This window comes from Triplophysa dalaica, chromosome 3 (assembly GCF_015846415.1).
Source record: "Triplophysa dalaica isolate WHDGS20190420 chromosome 3, ASM1584641v1, whole genome shotgun sequence".
Classification (NCBI taxonomy): Eukaryota; Metazoa; Chordata; class Actinopteri; order Cypriniformes; family Nemacheilidae; genus Triplophysa; species Triplophysa dalaica.
Window position 1 is genome coordinate 13,061,998 of NC_079544.1, and position 12,398 is coordinate 13,074,395.

General features: G+C 36.6%; 2 protein-coding genes and 1 long non-coding RNA gene across 3 annotated transcripts; 1 reads left to right on the forward strand and 2 right to left on the reverse strand.

The window, feature by feature from the left end:
- Window positions 1–618: 618 nt before the first annotated feature.
- sdr16c5a (short chain dehydrogenase/reductase family 16C, member 5a) lies at window positions 619–6,653 on the reverse strand. Its single transcript, XM_056743474.1, has 7 exons — window positions 6,452–6,653; window positions 5,883–6,222; window positions 5,287–5,418; window positions 5,035–5,134; window positions 4,407–4,551; window positions 3,404–3,529; window positions 619–772 (listed from the first exon to the last, which is right to left on the reverse strand). The coding sequence occupies exons 2-7, from the start codon at window positions 6,201–6,203 to the stop codon at window positions 676–678; spliced, it is 921 nt and encodes a 306-aa protein (XP_056599452.1). The 5' UTR covers window positions 6,204–6,222; window positions 6,452–6,653; the 3' UTR covers window positions 619–675.
- An 82-nt stretch (window positions 6,654–6,735) lies between these two features.
- LOC130417868 (uncharacterized) lies at window positions 6,736–11,231 on the forward strand. Its single transcript, XR_008906229.1, has 3 exons — window positions 6,736–6,841; window positions 10,168–10,301; window positions 10,566–11,231. It is a non-coding gene; the product is annotated as an uncharacterized LOC130417868 (long non-coding RNA).
- Window positions 8,344–10,642, reverse strand: penka (proenkephalin a). The gene is made up of 3 exons (XM_056743699.1): window positions 10,507–10,642; window positions 10,144–10,281; window positions 8,344–9,497 (listed from the first exon to the last, which is right to left on the reverse strand). The coding sequence occupies exons 2-3, from the start codon at window positions 10,276–10,278 to the stop codon at window positions 8,910–8,912; spliced, it is 723 nt and encodes a 240-aa protein (XP_056599677.1). The 5' UTR covers window positions 10,279–10,281; window positions 10,507–10,642; the 3' UTR covers window positions 8,344–8,909.
- Window positions 11,232–12,398: the final 1,167 nt, after the last annotated feature.

Sequence of the window (12,398 nt, forward strand, 5' to 3'; positions counted from 1 at the left end):
TCTGCTCAAGCAAAACATGCTTGTTAAACTGCATATTTCTTTATTTTCGACAAACCGCTAGTGTAAAAAATAGTAAATGTTTGCAGACAGATCCGAACAGTCATACACCAATGCGTTCTCTAGTTAAGGAACTTGCTATAATTTTCATCATATTTTTTGTGAAAGGCAAGTGTCATTGGACATACACTAGATGGTGCTATTTGCACGCAATTCTAGACCGGTAAAAAAAATGTGAAGCTCTAAAAAAGAAACCTTATATTTTACTCCATCAAGTAAATCAGTGTTTTCTTTGACATGCTTAAAAGGAATACTAAAGCCTCTAACTGCAGTAAAAAAAATGTGACAGAAGTAGTAAACACCTGTTGGTATAAATAGTGGTAATGTAAAAAGTAAATATTTGACAATGTACATGCTTATTCAGACAAGTGTACAATACCACATAGATAAAGGACATCTGAAATTGCTGTAACAGATATTTTTGTACACGGCTACAAATCAGAAAATTAACACAAATTAAGTTTAAAACAAAATTTATCTAAACCATACAGATTTTTTGTATTGGGACCCTTATTACTTATGTCAAAAGACATATTTGTTTGGCAGAGGTAGTTCAAACGATTAAAAATGACAAGCAAACTTTATTAAGCATTACAATATTGACATCTACTAAATTGTTTAGTCCTGTTTCTTTTCTCGTCCTTTGAAAGCGTCCATGAAATTGAAGGCTCCGAAGTACATACCAAGGATGACTGATTGCTTGTGGGGAACCAAACTGTGAAGAAACGACAAGAATAAAGTATACTTCAATATTCTGTGAACAAACAGCTCACATGACATCACACAAACTGATGAAACACCATACGCCTTTGTTCCATTAAAGAGCATGTGCTGCAATCATTTCAAATTTAAGCACAGCGGCAGAAATATGTGACAGAAAATAATAATCTGGACTGGAAATTAGAACATTCACTCCTAATGGACAGATTCTAAATTCCCAGCCTCATATTAGAATATTAGCACAGCAAATGTGTTATTTGATGGACTTAATTATATGATTACAATCAGACAGACAGTTTTAAATACGTTTTTCTTTTACAAAACACAGAGAACATTATAATATTTAATAAAACTACTTCCTATTCAGATACTGGAACCTTGATAATTATGGCTCTGATGTCCAGAACACATTCAAGACCAAACAGAGGGTTTGGAATTAATTGGCCAATTTTATGCGCTGAAGTCGGTCTCACAGCCCACACAAACAGGTGTTGCTTTATCTGCCCGAGTTTGCCAGTACTGGCATCAGTAATTGTCACAGCTGCATAAGTAAGAGCTTTTTAAGAGGCCTGTTTTCAGTCTACAACTGGGTTGGAGGTGTTATGAGACACAGGGCGGGCTTCTTTGCATCATTAGTTGGAACACATTTCACGTGCGAGTCCTACAACTTGCGGAACTGGTTGCAGCATCAACCCAAAACTCTTTCATGATGCTGTAGGAGTTTCTCAATACACATAATGCACCTATTCATCCATATTAATCCATGGATTAAATACATATGCCATCTGCAGTAGGTGGAACAGCAATGTATATCAATCCCAATTGTCTTTATTTACAATGAAATGAGAAAACAATGTTTAAAGTGTACACATTACAAGATCATGTAATTTACATATTTGCAGTGTGTTATGTTGCCGTGTGTGAATGTTAGCAATGTAAGACTCGTTCGCGGTAGACCAATCATAGCAGATTAGACCATCGGACAGTAAATTGGCTGAAAGGAGGGGATTAGACAGATGATTTGCCGAAGAAATCATTTGAGAGTCAGTCAAGAAGTATAGAATAAACTTCACAAACCAAAATATGACCTCAAAAATAAATTAATATTTACTCTTTAAAGCAGTGTATTATGTTCTGGCATGTATCTTCTGACAATTATATACTATTTACAGGGGTACTCCACCCAAAACTGTATACATATCTTTGTTCTGTTTAACACAAAAAAAATATTTGGAAAAATATAATTTCTGAAAATGAATATTTAGGTTTGTCTTCCTAAATTCTTCAAAATATATAATTTTGTGTTCAACAGAATAACAACAAAAAAGATTCTAATATGGTAGTCAATAATGTCAACGAAATGTAAGTTACTAACATTTTTCCAAATATCTTTCAGTTTTCATCAGAACACAGACATTTATACAGATTTGGAACAACTTGAGGGTGAGTAAATGATGACAGAATTTTAATTTTTGTGTGGAGTATCCCTTTAACTCCATTGTCATAAGTTCGATTCATGGGGAATGCAAGGAATCTTCCGAACTATTAATATAAGAATGAGACCTCTCCAGAAAATTACTTACAAGATTGATTCAAACGGAATAACATACAAATGCCTCAATGACTCATTTGAGTAAGTCTACACATGCACAAACGCTGTGTTTCAGAGATCTGCAAGGTTAGATTCTGATTTAGACCTTTACTTCTCACTCCAGACAATCTCTCAGACCCATTGTCCTCTTCTTCACCACATGGCAGATTTTATTTGACATGAATAGACTCCAATAGAATAATTAATGTCACATCCCTGAGCCAAGTCTTTTCAAAGATAACACCACACATACAGGTTTAACTTTCAATTGGTTTTGACATGAGGGCAGAGCACTGTTGTTTGTATTCGCAGTCATTGAAAAGTGTATTTCCATTTCAACAATGGCTATTGGTTTACATATTGTTATGAAGGTTTGTTTCTGCTGTATACATGGGGTTGTCACATTGTTTACACAAGGTTGCAGGATGTGGAGAGGCAGTTACTACATTCCTAGTGTAACGAATGATGCAAGAAAAACAAAAAGTTGACCTGTAGCTTCAGATGAAATAGAATGAAAAAATAGTTGAACTACTGTACATAATACGTTTTTGTTTTAAGACATGTTTATTTTCATTCATTTATTTGCTTACTGAACCATGATTTAAATTGATGGTTGGATTGCAATGTTATTGTTTATCTTCATGTAACAATAGAAAATTTTACATACTGTGTCTTAGAAAGGCTTTGACATTCATACTTCTGCCAAAGTATAGCATTGTCGTTGTCAGACTGAAAGCTTGTATCTCCAAAACTGTCACTTAACAGAAACTGTTTTCAGTATTCAACAACGTGTTGACAACCTCTTTTCGATACCTTTTCTGCTTAAAATCTTCTAAAACTCACAGACAAACATGAAGGGTGACCAATAGTAGTTAATGATTTATGGAAAATAAAACTATATAACAAAATACAAGTTTTCAGAACGACAGTGACCATACATTATAATAAAACCAATATTTTGACTTTGTGAGGTTTTACAGAAAAGAGAGAACATAGTTGTGTCACATTTAATATAACCATTCAGTGGGAACTTACCATTTCACAGCCAGCAAAATGTACAAGGACCATGGAAGCAAAATGTAAACTTGATCTGATAGAATCCCACTGACGATCCTCTTAGCAACATACTCTGGTTTCAAGATGGGCAGCAGTCGGGGCCACCTGCACACAGTAAATGATACAATTTTCCTCTTTCTGCTCTTTAAACAGAAGGTACTTCGACAAATACTACTATGATATATATATTTTTGTAACGCATAGCCAGGAATACATTTACATTTATGCATTTGGCAGACGTTTTTATCCAACGCGACTTACACGATATATGACCAAAAACTCGCTCAAACATGATATACATCCAAAACCATGGTAGTCTCATCATTTTTAACATTCTGGTCAAATTCTTAACATTTTCTCGCAAAGCACGTATTGATAAAGCGTTCCAACAACAACTTCAAAAGAACACAATAAATAATTCTACTTTCCAACAGTCCTGTGAATGTCCTTAAACCAAGACAATTGACTCCATCACTACAATGCAGAAGCAGCCCCTGGCAATATTACTACAATTGACAACAGCAGTGACATTACCCTGTTCAATAAGCAGCCCTTAACTGATAAGTCACTGGCTTCAAATGATCAAATGCAGTTACGTTTTCTATCAGCATCACTTTATTTGTCTTGCTTCATAAAACACAGGCATTTCCACTGTAGTCTGTGTCTTTATTTTGATTGCATTAATATTACAAAATCAGTGGGTGAAATCCTGCCTACAGAGATTCTGATGAAGCCTAATTAAAAAAAACAAGAGAATGAGATTGCAGCCTTGACATAATGTCCTCTTGACAATTTGGGAGTGACGTAATACAAAGAGATACCATTACTAGAAAGATAGCAATTTTAATAAAAAGGTTCTAGGCAGTTTCGAAGGCAATGTTCCCAATTTTTTTTATATTATAACCAAACACAAACCGGAAGTTAACTTCAGGCCTTGTGTGTGCGTTGATAAAGAATAATAGCTTAAAGTGTGATAGCTTACTTTGTTCCACAGCCATCAAACATCCCCGTATTGATGAAGTATGGACAGACGATAGTAGTTTTGACTCCATCTTTTCCCTCAGCTGTTAGCTCGAGGGCTACCGACTCAGCAAAACCCACAGCAGCAAACTTGCTTGCGCAATAATCTGTGTGGGTAGTGACAACTCAAGGTGAAGTTCTTTTAGGCATTTAAAACAGATGCTCAATGAAAACTACTGTCTGTAGCAATGAGTGATGGGACAAAAGCATCTACAAACTACAGAAACATTACAGGAACAATTAATGTACAATAAATGTCAGTTGATAGTCTCTTGTCCTCTGTTTCGTGAATGAATAGAAAGACTAGGTTTTGTGTGGAAAATACAATTGATAATGACCAGATCCAGACAACACATTCTCTTAATTATTTCAGGTGTCTATCTCACCTATCAGCTATCCTCGAACCTGTTTGTTAAACTAACGTTCTAATGACAGATGTCATGAAAACACTTAAATACTTAGATATGTCAACTTTCCAAATAGGTTGTTAAATGACCTTTAAGCTCAAGAAGGCTTTATTACATGTCTGAAAGCACCTCAGGAAAAAAACTGTTGAGAACCAGATTAGAGGACAAAGGTGAAATGATTACCTGCCAGTCCATTGACCCCTATCAAGCCTGCAGAACTAGCAACACTGACCAGATGTCCGTGGTTCTTAGCTATCATAGTGGGCAGGAATGCTTTATATGTCTAAAGCACAGGAATTATGAGCACGTATACAGAACATAAACACAAAATGGAGTTATTAGGCTACATTATGGCACTGTGTGGTGACATTCAGCAAAACAACTGCTAAATAAATACATTTATGGGGATATATTTAGTAATCAGTATGCTCTTACCCAAAAGTGGGACATTGCGTTAACTCTGAGGGTCTTCTCAATGAGTGCATCAGGAGTTTCCATGAATTTCTTGCCACTCACAATGCCTGCATTGTTTATTAGTATGGTGACATCACCAATTTCATTTTTAACCTTAAAGAACAAGTAAAATATTCAAGTATATAAAATAACATTTCAGCTGATCCTAACCTACCTTAAGAAACCATGCTGATTTTTAAACATGTCATTTAGGATGAATACAAATACTTTCGCAATAATGTGACAAACATTATTGTGCCTTGGCATGTAAACACCGCACAGTAAAAGAAAGCATTGTCTTCTGTGCTGTTTTTCCTATTAAACTTCAACCCTAAAAGTGAGTCAGTTTAAGCTTAAATGTGTTGCAGCTGTGTGTGATACAACACCTTCTATTGTGCAACACTACATTTCTATTGTGAACAGCAGTGAATGCGGTTAAGATCACGTTTAATTACTCACCTCCAACGGTCACTCCAATAACATTTACCATAAGACATTTGTCATGTTTTGAATGGAATACTCTTCATTCCAGAATGACAGGTCACTCTCACACATGAGCAAGGTTAAACCTGGCTTACCTGATCTGCCACTTTGTATACCACTACCCTGTCACTGCAGTCACACTGGTAGTAATATACGCTTGATGCTCCTTTGTCTTTCAACTGCCTTGCAGTCTCTTTTAACCCGTCCTCGTTGATGTCCCACAGGACCAGCGTAACATCAAGCGAGGCAAACTCGAGGGCCATAAGCCTACCGATACCACTCCCTGCCCCAGTTATGAGCACTATTTCACCAGACACATCTTTCATCTTGGGTGGGATGAGTAACTTTATGAGGGCTTCCACAGGGTAGTAGATGGTAAACAGTATCAAGCGGAGAGTCTCCAAGAGGAAGTTCATTTTGAGATGTGCAGGTGACCTTATGAATGACATAATCACAAAATCACAGTGTGACTAAAACAGACTCCTTATCAGATTTCACAAGTGTTACAGAAAACCAGTCTGGTCATTACTTTAGTTCAATACTCTGATTAAAAAGCAGAGAGATTCTCAGATTAATGAAGTCAAATGGCAATGCGTAAAAAAGACGAGAGACGTTCAACAATAGAATACACGCCTTTTAAGTAACCTGGGAATGCAATGATTACCTTCTCTTTTGTCAATTTCGATGTTGCTGTCAGTTGACAAGCAGATGTGTTGATCCAACTTAAATGAAGAACCCGACGTGAGTTCGGCGGCATGTGTTACTTTTTGTCCACGGCTCCGATTCATACATGTGGAGAACCTGCGGTACTTCTCCAGTACAGTAATGAAAGTTCTTTCAAGTTTACCTGATACAATGCATTTCTAGCACTATGATCACATGACTCAACGCACGCCGATCATTGGTTTATAAAATGCACTTCTAGAGAGTACGTCAGTGCTGAGTTTGCGCAGAGTCCGCAGACTGAGCGGCGTATGACATCAAACTACCGCAAATCGCTCTCGCGGACTGTAATGTTACGCTCGTGCTCCTGTCTATCGACAGAGTGAAACAGGTAACATATCTGTATTTGCATATCTTAATAAGCACGTGTCACACCACAAGCGTCTAGAAATGAAATGTTTCAGGTATTTCTCGTGTGAATGTCTTGGAACGAATACGAAGTGAATATATTTGGTTTACGCCGACTTTCTTCTTCTTTAAAACTGTGTTTGTCATAGGCATACCGATGACCTAAGTCGTTACTTAATTATTACTTATTATTATTATATATAATGGCCATTTAATGTGAGCACGTTGAAGAAGGCTTTTGGCCTTCTGCACAAATCACAGGTTCCCATGTTTACGGTTTTCGTCAGTCCGATCGAGTCACATTCCGCAGAGAATAAGGGATAACGTTAGTTAATCCAGAAATGACAATGCTGTCATCATTTACTAATCCTTATGTCAGAGTAAACGTGACAAAAGTCTTTTCATGTAGGTGTAATTTATGTTTCCAAACCTTTTCTATACAAGTTTATACAGCATATGATAAAATGCTAAATACTTTAATTACCACACTATCCCCCCTTTATAAATGTACCCAGGTGGATTGTCAAACAGACATTATTTGGTATCATTATGAAGCTTTTTCAAGATCCCAGTGTTGGTGCTCACTGGTCTATACAGTGTTTAGTATAGTATATAACTATATCTTCTAAAATCCACAATATAGGGTCATATGGCGTGAACAGGGGTGCCGCCAGAAATTCTGGGCCCTATGGAAACCAAAATTTCTGGGCCCCCTACATATAGGAAAATAAAAAGGGGGTCTGCTCTTCTGGGCCCTAAATCAGCCGGGGCTCTTAGAATCGTCCTAACCTTCCACCCCTTTACGGCGCCCATGGGCGTGAACACATGTTTTTCTGTGTCTTTGGTATGTTGTAAGTTGCATACATAGTAATGCATGTATTAGACGCGTAAAATTGCAGAAATTAAAGTGTTGGAACAAAAGATGCATTCTATCTAAAAGCGAATGCTCACCCAGACCTGATGAAATGCCTCGTGTAACCACACCCCCACAAATCTACGTCAGTCCGTGGTATGAGTTGACTAAGACTGCTCAAATGTATGCACGAGTCAGTACTGTCAGTACAATTGCTTTGGAACCTGAAAAAACCTCTCTTTACATATACTATATAAATTTACTGTATAGCATAAAACACAGGTTCACCAATTGTTGCATATCAACGTTCTGTTTCTGAGGATTATCTTTTAATGGAAGAATGGCACATAATTAAGTAATTCCCTTAATAATAATACGTGTTCTGAGTTTCTTTATTATGTATTAACTATTCAACAAAGTCAAAAGGCACTCAATGGTATGCTATACTGCGACTTTACTTTGTATTGGAACCAACCACACCCTTTAGCTGTTTCTATCGTCACAATATTTCACTACCTTGTGCCATAATTTTTAACATACAAACAGGTTGGTCTTGCATTGAAGGCTACTGAAAAAAGCGTTTGAAGCGATGACATCCTATGGAGAAGTAGAATGAAGTGACTCTTGAGAAATAAATATCTCACTGAGACATTTCAGTTCTGCAGTAAGATGAATTTATTATATTCTGCACAGCTAATTGCTCAGAAATGTTGCTTTGATTTAAACAAGAACAAAAGCAGTTGATACGTTAAAAGAAATGCATTAATCATTAAAATATGGTACACCAGAGGTTTAGCCTTATCTACAATTTTCAATGAGTGAAGCAGACTTGCTAATGTGTTCTTAGAGAACAATGCAACACTGTCAAAAGTACATTTAAATTGTGGTTATGTAACCTAAAAATTCCAGTAATTGAGCAAGGCCTAATATTCTAGGCATCTTTATCCAAATTGTTCATTTACATGAGCGATTTCATTGCAAATATAGAGAAGGGAACTTTTTTTACACAAACCCTTATCACTGAGATCACAAGTCTACTGTACATTTAATATGATGCAGGAACATTTTGCAGCAAAATTAAGACAAAAATGAATCAAAATTAAAAGGGACTTCACATGAAATTGATATAGTGCAAGCTCTACACAAAGTAGGAACAGGTTTGGGATGAGTGTCAATTTTTTATCTATTGTGCTAGATTCTAATCCATGAATCCTCCATATCTCTTCTCCATGCCGGGCAGTGCGGTCTCGCCTCCATCCTCCCAAGTGCGTTTAAGAAACCCATTGGTTTTCTGGCTATCCAACCAATCAGGCCTACCCACTCTGCGCATAAACCCACCATACCGCTTGTGCAGGTCTCTTCCTGCCTCCTCAAGACCGCCTTTGCCCTGTATGCTCCTCATAAAGCCCCCGTAGCGTTTGACGACGTCCCCTTCTTGCTGGTTCTCTGACTCTGAGGTAAGGCCAATTTTGAGAATCTCTCTGAGCAGTTCCACTCGGTCTTCGGCTTCGCCCTCTTCTCTGTTCTTCTTCATAAAGCCTCCATATTTTTTACTAATGGTCTCTGTACCATCACTCTCGGCTGGGGTGTCAATCTCTGCAGCCTTCCTAATCATGAAGCCCCCATATCGCTTCATGAAGCCCCCATATTTCTTAACGAGACGGTGGTCTGCGCTGTTTTCTTGTCTGAGGTTGTCAACAGCAAGACGTTCCTTTTCGGTCAGGATGTCTTTGCAGATTTCCAGCTTTCTGGAGTCCACTGTTCCTTCACACTCTAATGTGCAAGTCTATAGGTAAAAAGAAGGACCAAGAAATGAATTGTGTACCACATTAGTCCACTAGAGGGCACACGAATGCAGTCTTTCTATAATCCAACCCTACAGCCTCATCAGATAATATTCAACAGTTTTGCTATTTGATTTGAATCAAATCATATTCTGTAAAATGATCTCTAATGATTAAACATACACAAAAATGTGTTTACATACTTTTGGTTTCAAATGTATTCTCAAATTCTTTAATCCACTGCTAAAATCTGAACAGGTATTTTTTAATAAAACCTATGTTTTGAATTCTCCGAGACCAACAATTGTAAGTATAGTTAAAGCACCATTGTATTGTGTTTACATAAAAATTGTTCCGATGTTGTAGTTAATTCTATTATTTGAAAATATCTCATGTACACTATGCAAAATCAAACAAGTACTAAAGTTTGGTTTATAATAAAGCTTTACAGTCAGATCAGCCTAAAAGGAAGACATTTAATGGTCATGTAAATGAATTGCCCACATCCAAGGTTTCGTTTAGCGGGAGAAACAGCCAGAGGTCGACATATTGGATAACGTTTGATGTTGTTATTTTCTCTGTAATTTTAAGTAGAAAATATGAATATTTCAAACAGGTTAAATGTATAATGTATCAGCTGAAACTCACCAGTGTGTCGCTTTCTTTCTGTAGACGCAACATGTCATAGACGCAGAGCGCGCACTCTCTGCCGCATTCAGCATGAACTGTCAGCACGAGACAGGCGCTCAAAGCCAGAGACCACCAGTTCATATGTAACGCCATGGGCTGAAAACGGAAAAATGAAAGTAAATATTTACCAATACTTTTTTGAAAATGTATTCTAAAGGAAGTAAACCATAAAGTTATTCCTTATATTGACGCAAAATCTAGGAGTCTATCAACTGTTATTAACAAGATCGTTAGGTTGAACAATATTGAGCTCCACCAGTTTATTTATCCTGTCATAGAAAATTTCAGCTTACTTTAAGTGATATACATAGTTTTTCTTACCTGTTTAGTTGTCTTTGTCGATGTCCAAGGTAGTGTTGACGAATTGCTTTTCAAAACAGCTTTGCAAGAAGAGATGATTCGAGACAACGACTCCAAGAGTACAAAGATCAAGAGCCAGGCACTTTTCACTGATGGAGCTTGAGGGAAGCGTCGTTGTGTACTGTACCGCCTCTACACAAGAGGATCTCTTGTTCTGATCGAGAGTGACTGTTACTGACATTTTTAAACAGTGCATCCCAATGATGTCACACCGTTTGCAATCTGACGTAGGCAGGAAAATTCATGCAGAGAATGACGGAGGTAAACACTTTTTTCCCCATAGCCTACATAATAAATTGTGTTTATTCTTCATATTTTTTCAGGTGATTTATGGGAGTTTTTTGATGAAATCACAAAGTAATGACAGTTTTGTTTGCCCATAACCGAAACCTGCTGCTAATCTTGTGTGTTTCTTTTATAATTGCACACATGACTCTGCTCAGTGCACTATTATTTGGTATGGTAAGCATTTATTGCTCTATAATCCACACTTATGTGTTTCACTGCTGTTCGGCATTGGTCAACCTAGTTTTTTAAATACAAATTTAATTGCAATTTCTAAAATGCACCATAGACAACTAGACAAAATGTTAAAAAGAAAAAAAATAAGGACTAATGTGCTTCTACCTCATTGGTCCCTGGTGGTATGTGGACATGTATTAAATAGAACACATTTTTGAAAATGACATGGCATTCCTCCCTATTTCAAAACTATTTTACATAACAGTCTATTAAGCACTATAATATAATTAATCAAGGTGCACCGAAGTAGAAGAAATTATTTTTCATAAATGGTCTCTGGAATATCAATCAGAGGCCCTGGGTAAAATAAATTCCTTTTTACACTTAAAGACCTTAAATTACATTTGAGTAAATTCTATGTATGTTTTTCTATTGGTTCTATGAACTGCAGGAACTTAATTTATACTATGTAGGTATTTATTTCAGTTTAGAATTTGTTGACAGCATCCCCTTCATAAGCAAATCAAATTTCACAGTAGGCCTACTGCGTGATTATAAACATTAGACTCTAAAGTCTAGCAACACAATTATTGTCAGTGAACACATTTGTCTAAGTGAGATAGAAATATATGGTAGCAAAGATAACACACTAAATCATTGTTGCATCCAATTTTATCCGTTTAAAAGAGTAATGTTGTTCTTGTTAATTCCGCAGACTTTACATAACAGATTTACCAGACCTGGGCATAATCATGCACTTAGTCATTGTAAGGGATTTAATCATTCAGTCAGCTTGTCAAAATGGTGTATGCTTTTGATTAATTCTGAATTTTCACTAATAGATCAATGTAACAATCCTAACGATTCAAAAATGTTAAACTTAAATTTTACTTGAAGCGGATCGACAGTACAGCATACACAACTTTATTTATATAATGCTTTTCACAATTTTCATTGTTACAAAGCAGCTGTACATGAGACATATGGACTATAAGCAAATCAATTAAAGTTATATACCTGTAAAAACAAGAAAAAGGTGAAAACACAGAAGACAGACAAACACACATACAAACGCTCCACACACACAATATGCACACGTACTAACACACATAGACATAGACACACACAAGGAACAGACACACAGGTGCAGTATATCACAATCCTTCAATAAAAATACAAAACGAGAAGCCATGGAACTGTTATATAGTCAGTCTGGACTTGTCCTAAGTGGAAATTTGCATATTTACCAATTTAATGCACTACTAGAGATTTGAGAGCATAATATTATGTCAATAAAATTCAAGGCAATTACTAGGTGATGATGGCTCTGCCTTGGGGAGACTATGAGCTATGTGTTTAGTAGGCCTAAACCATTTTTTACCACTGACATG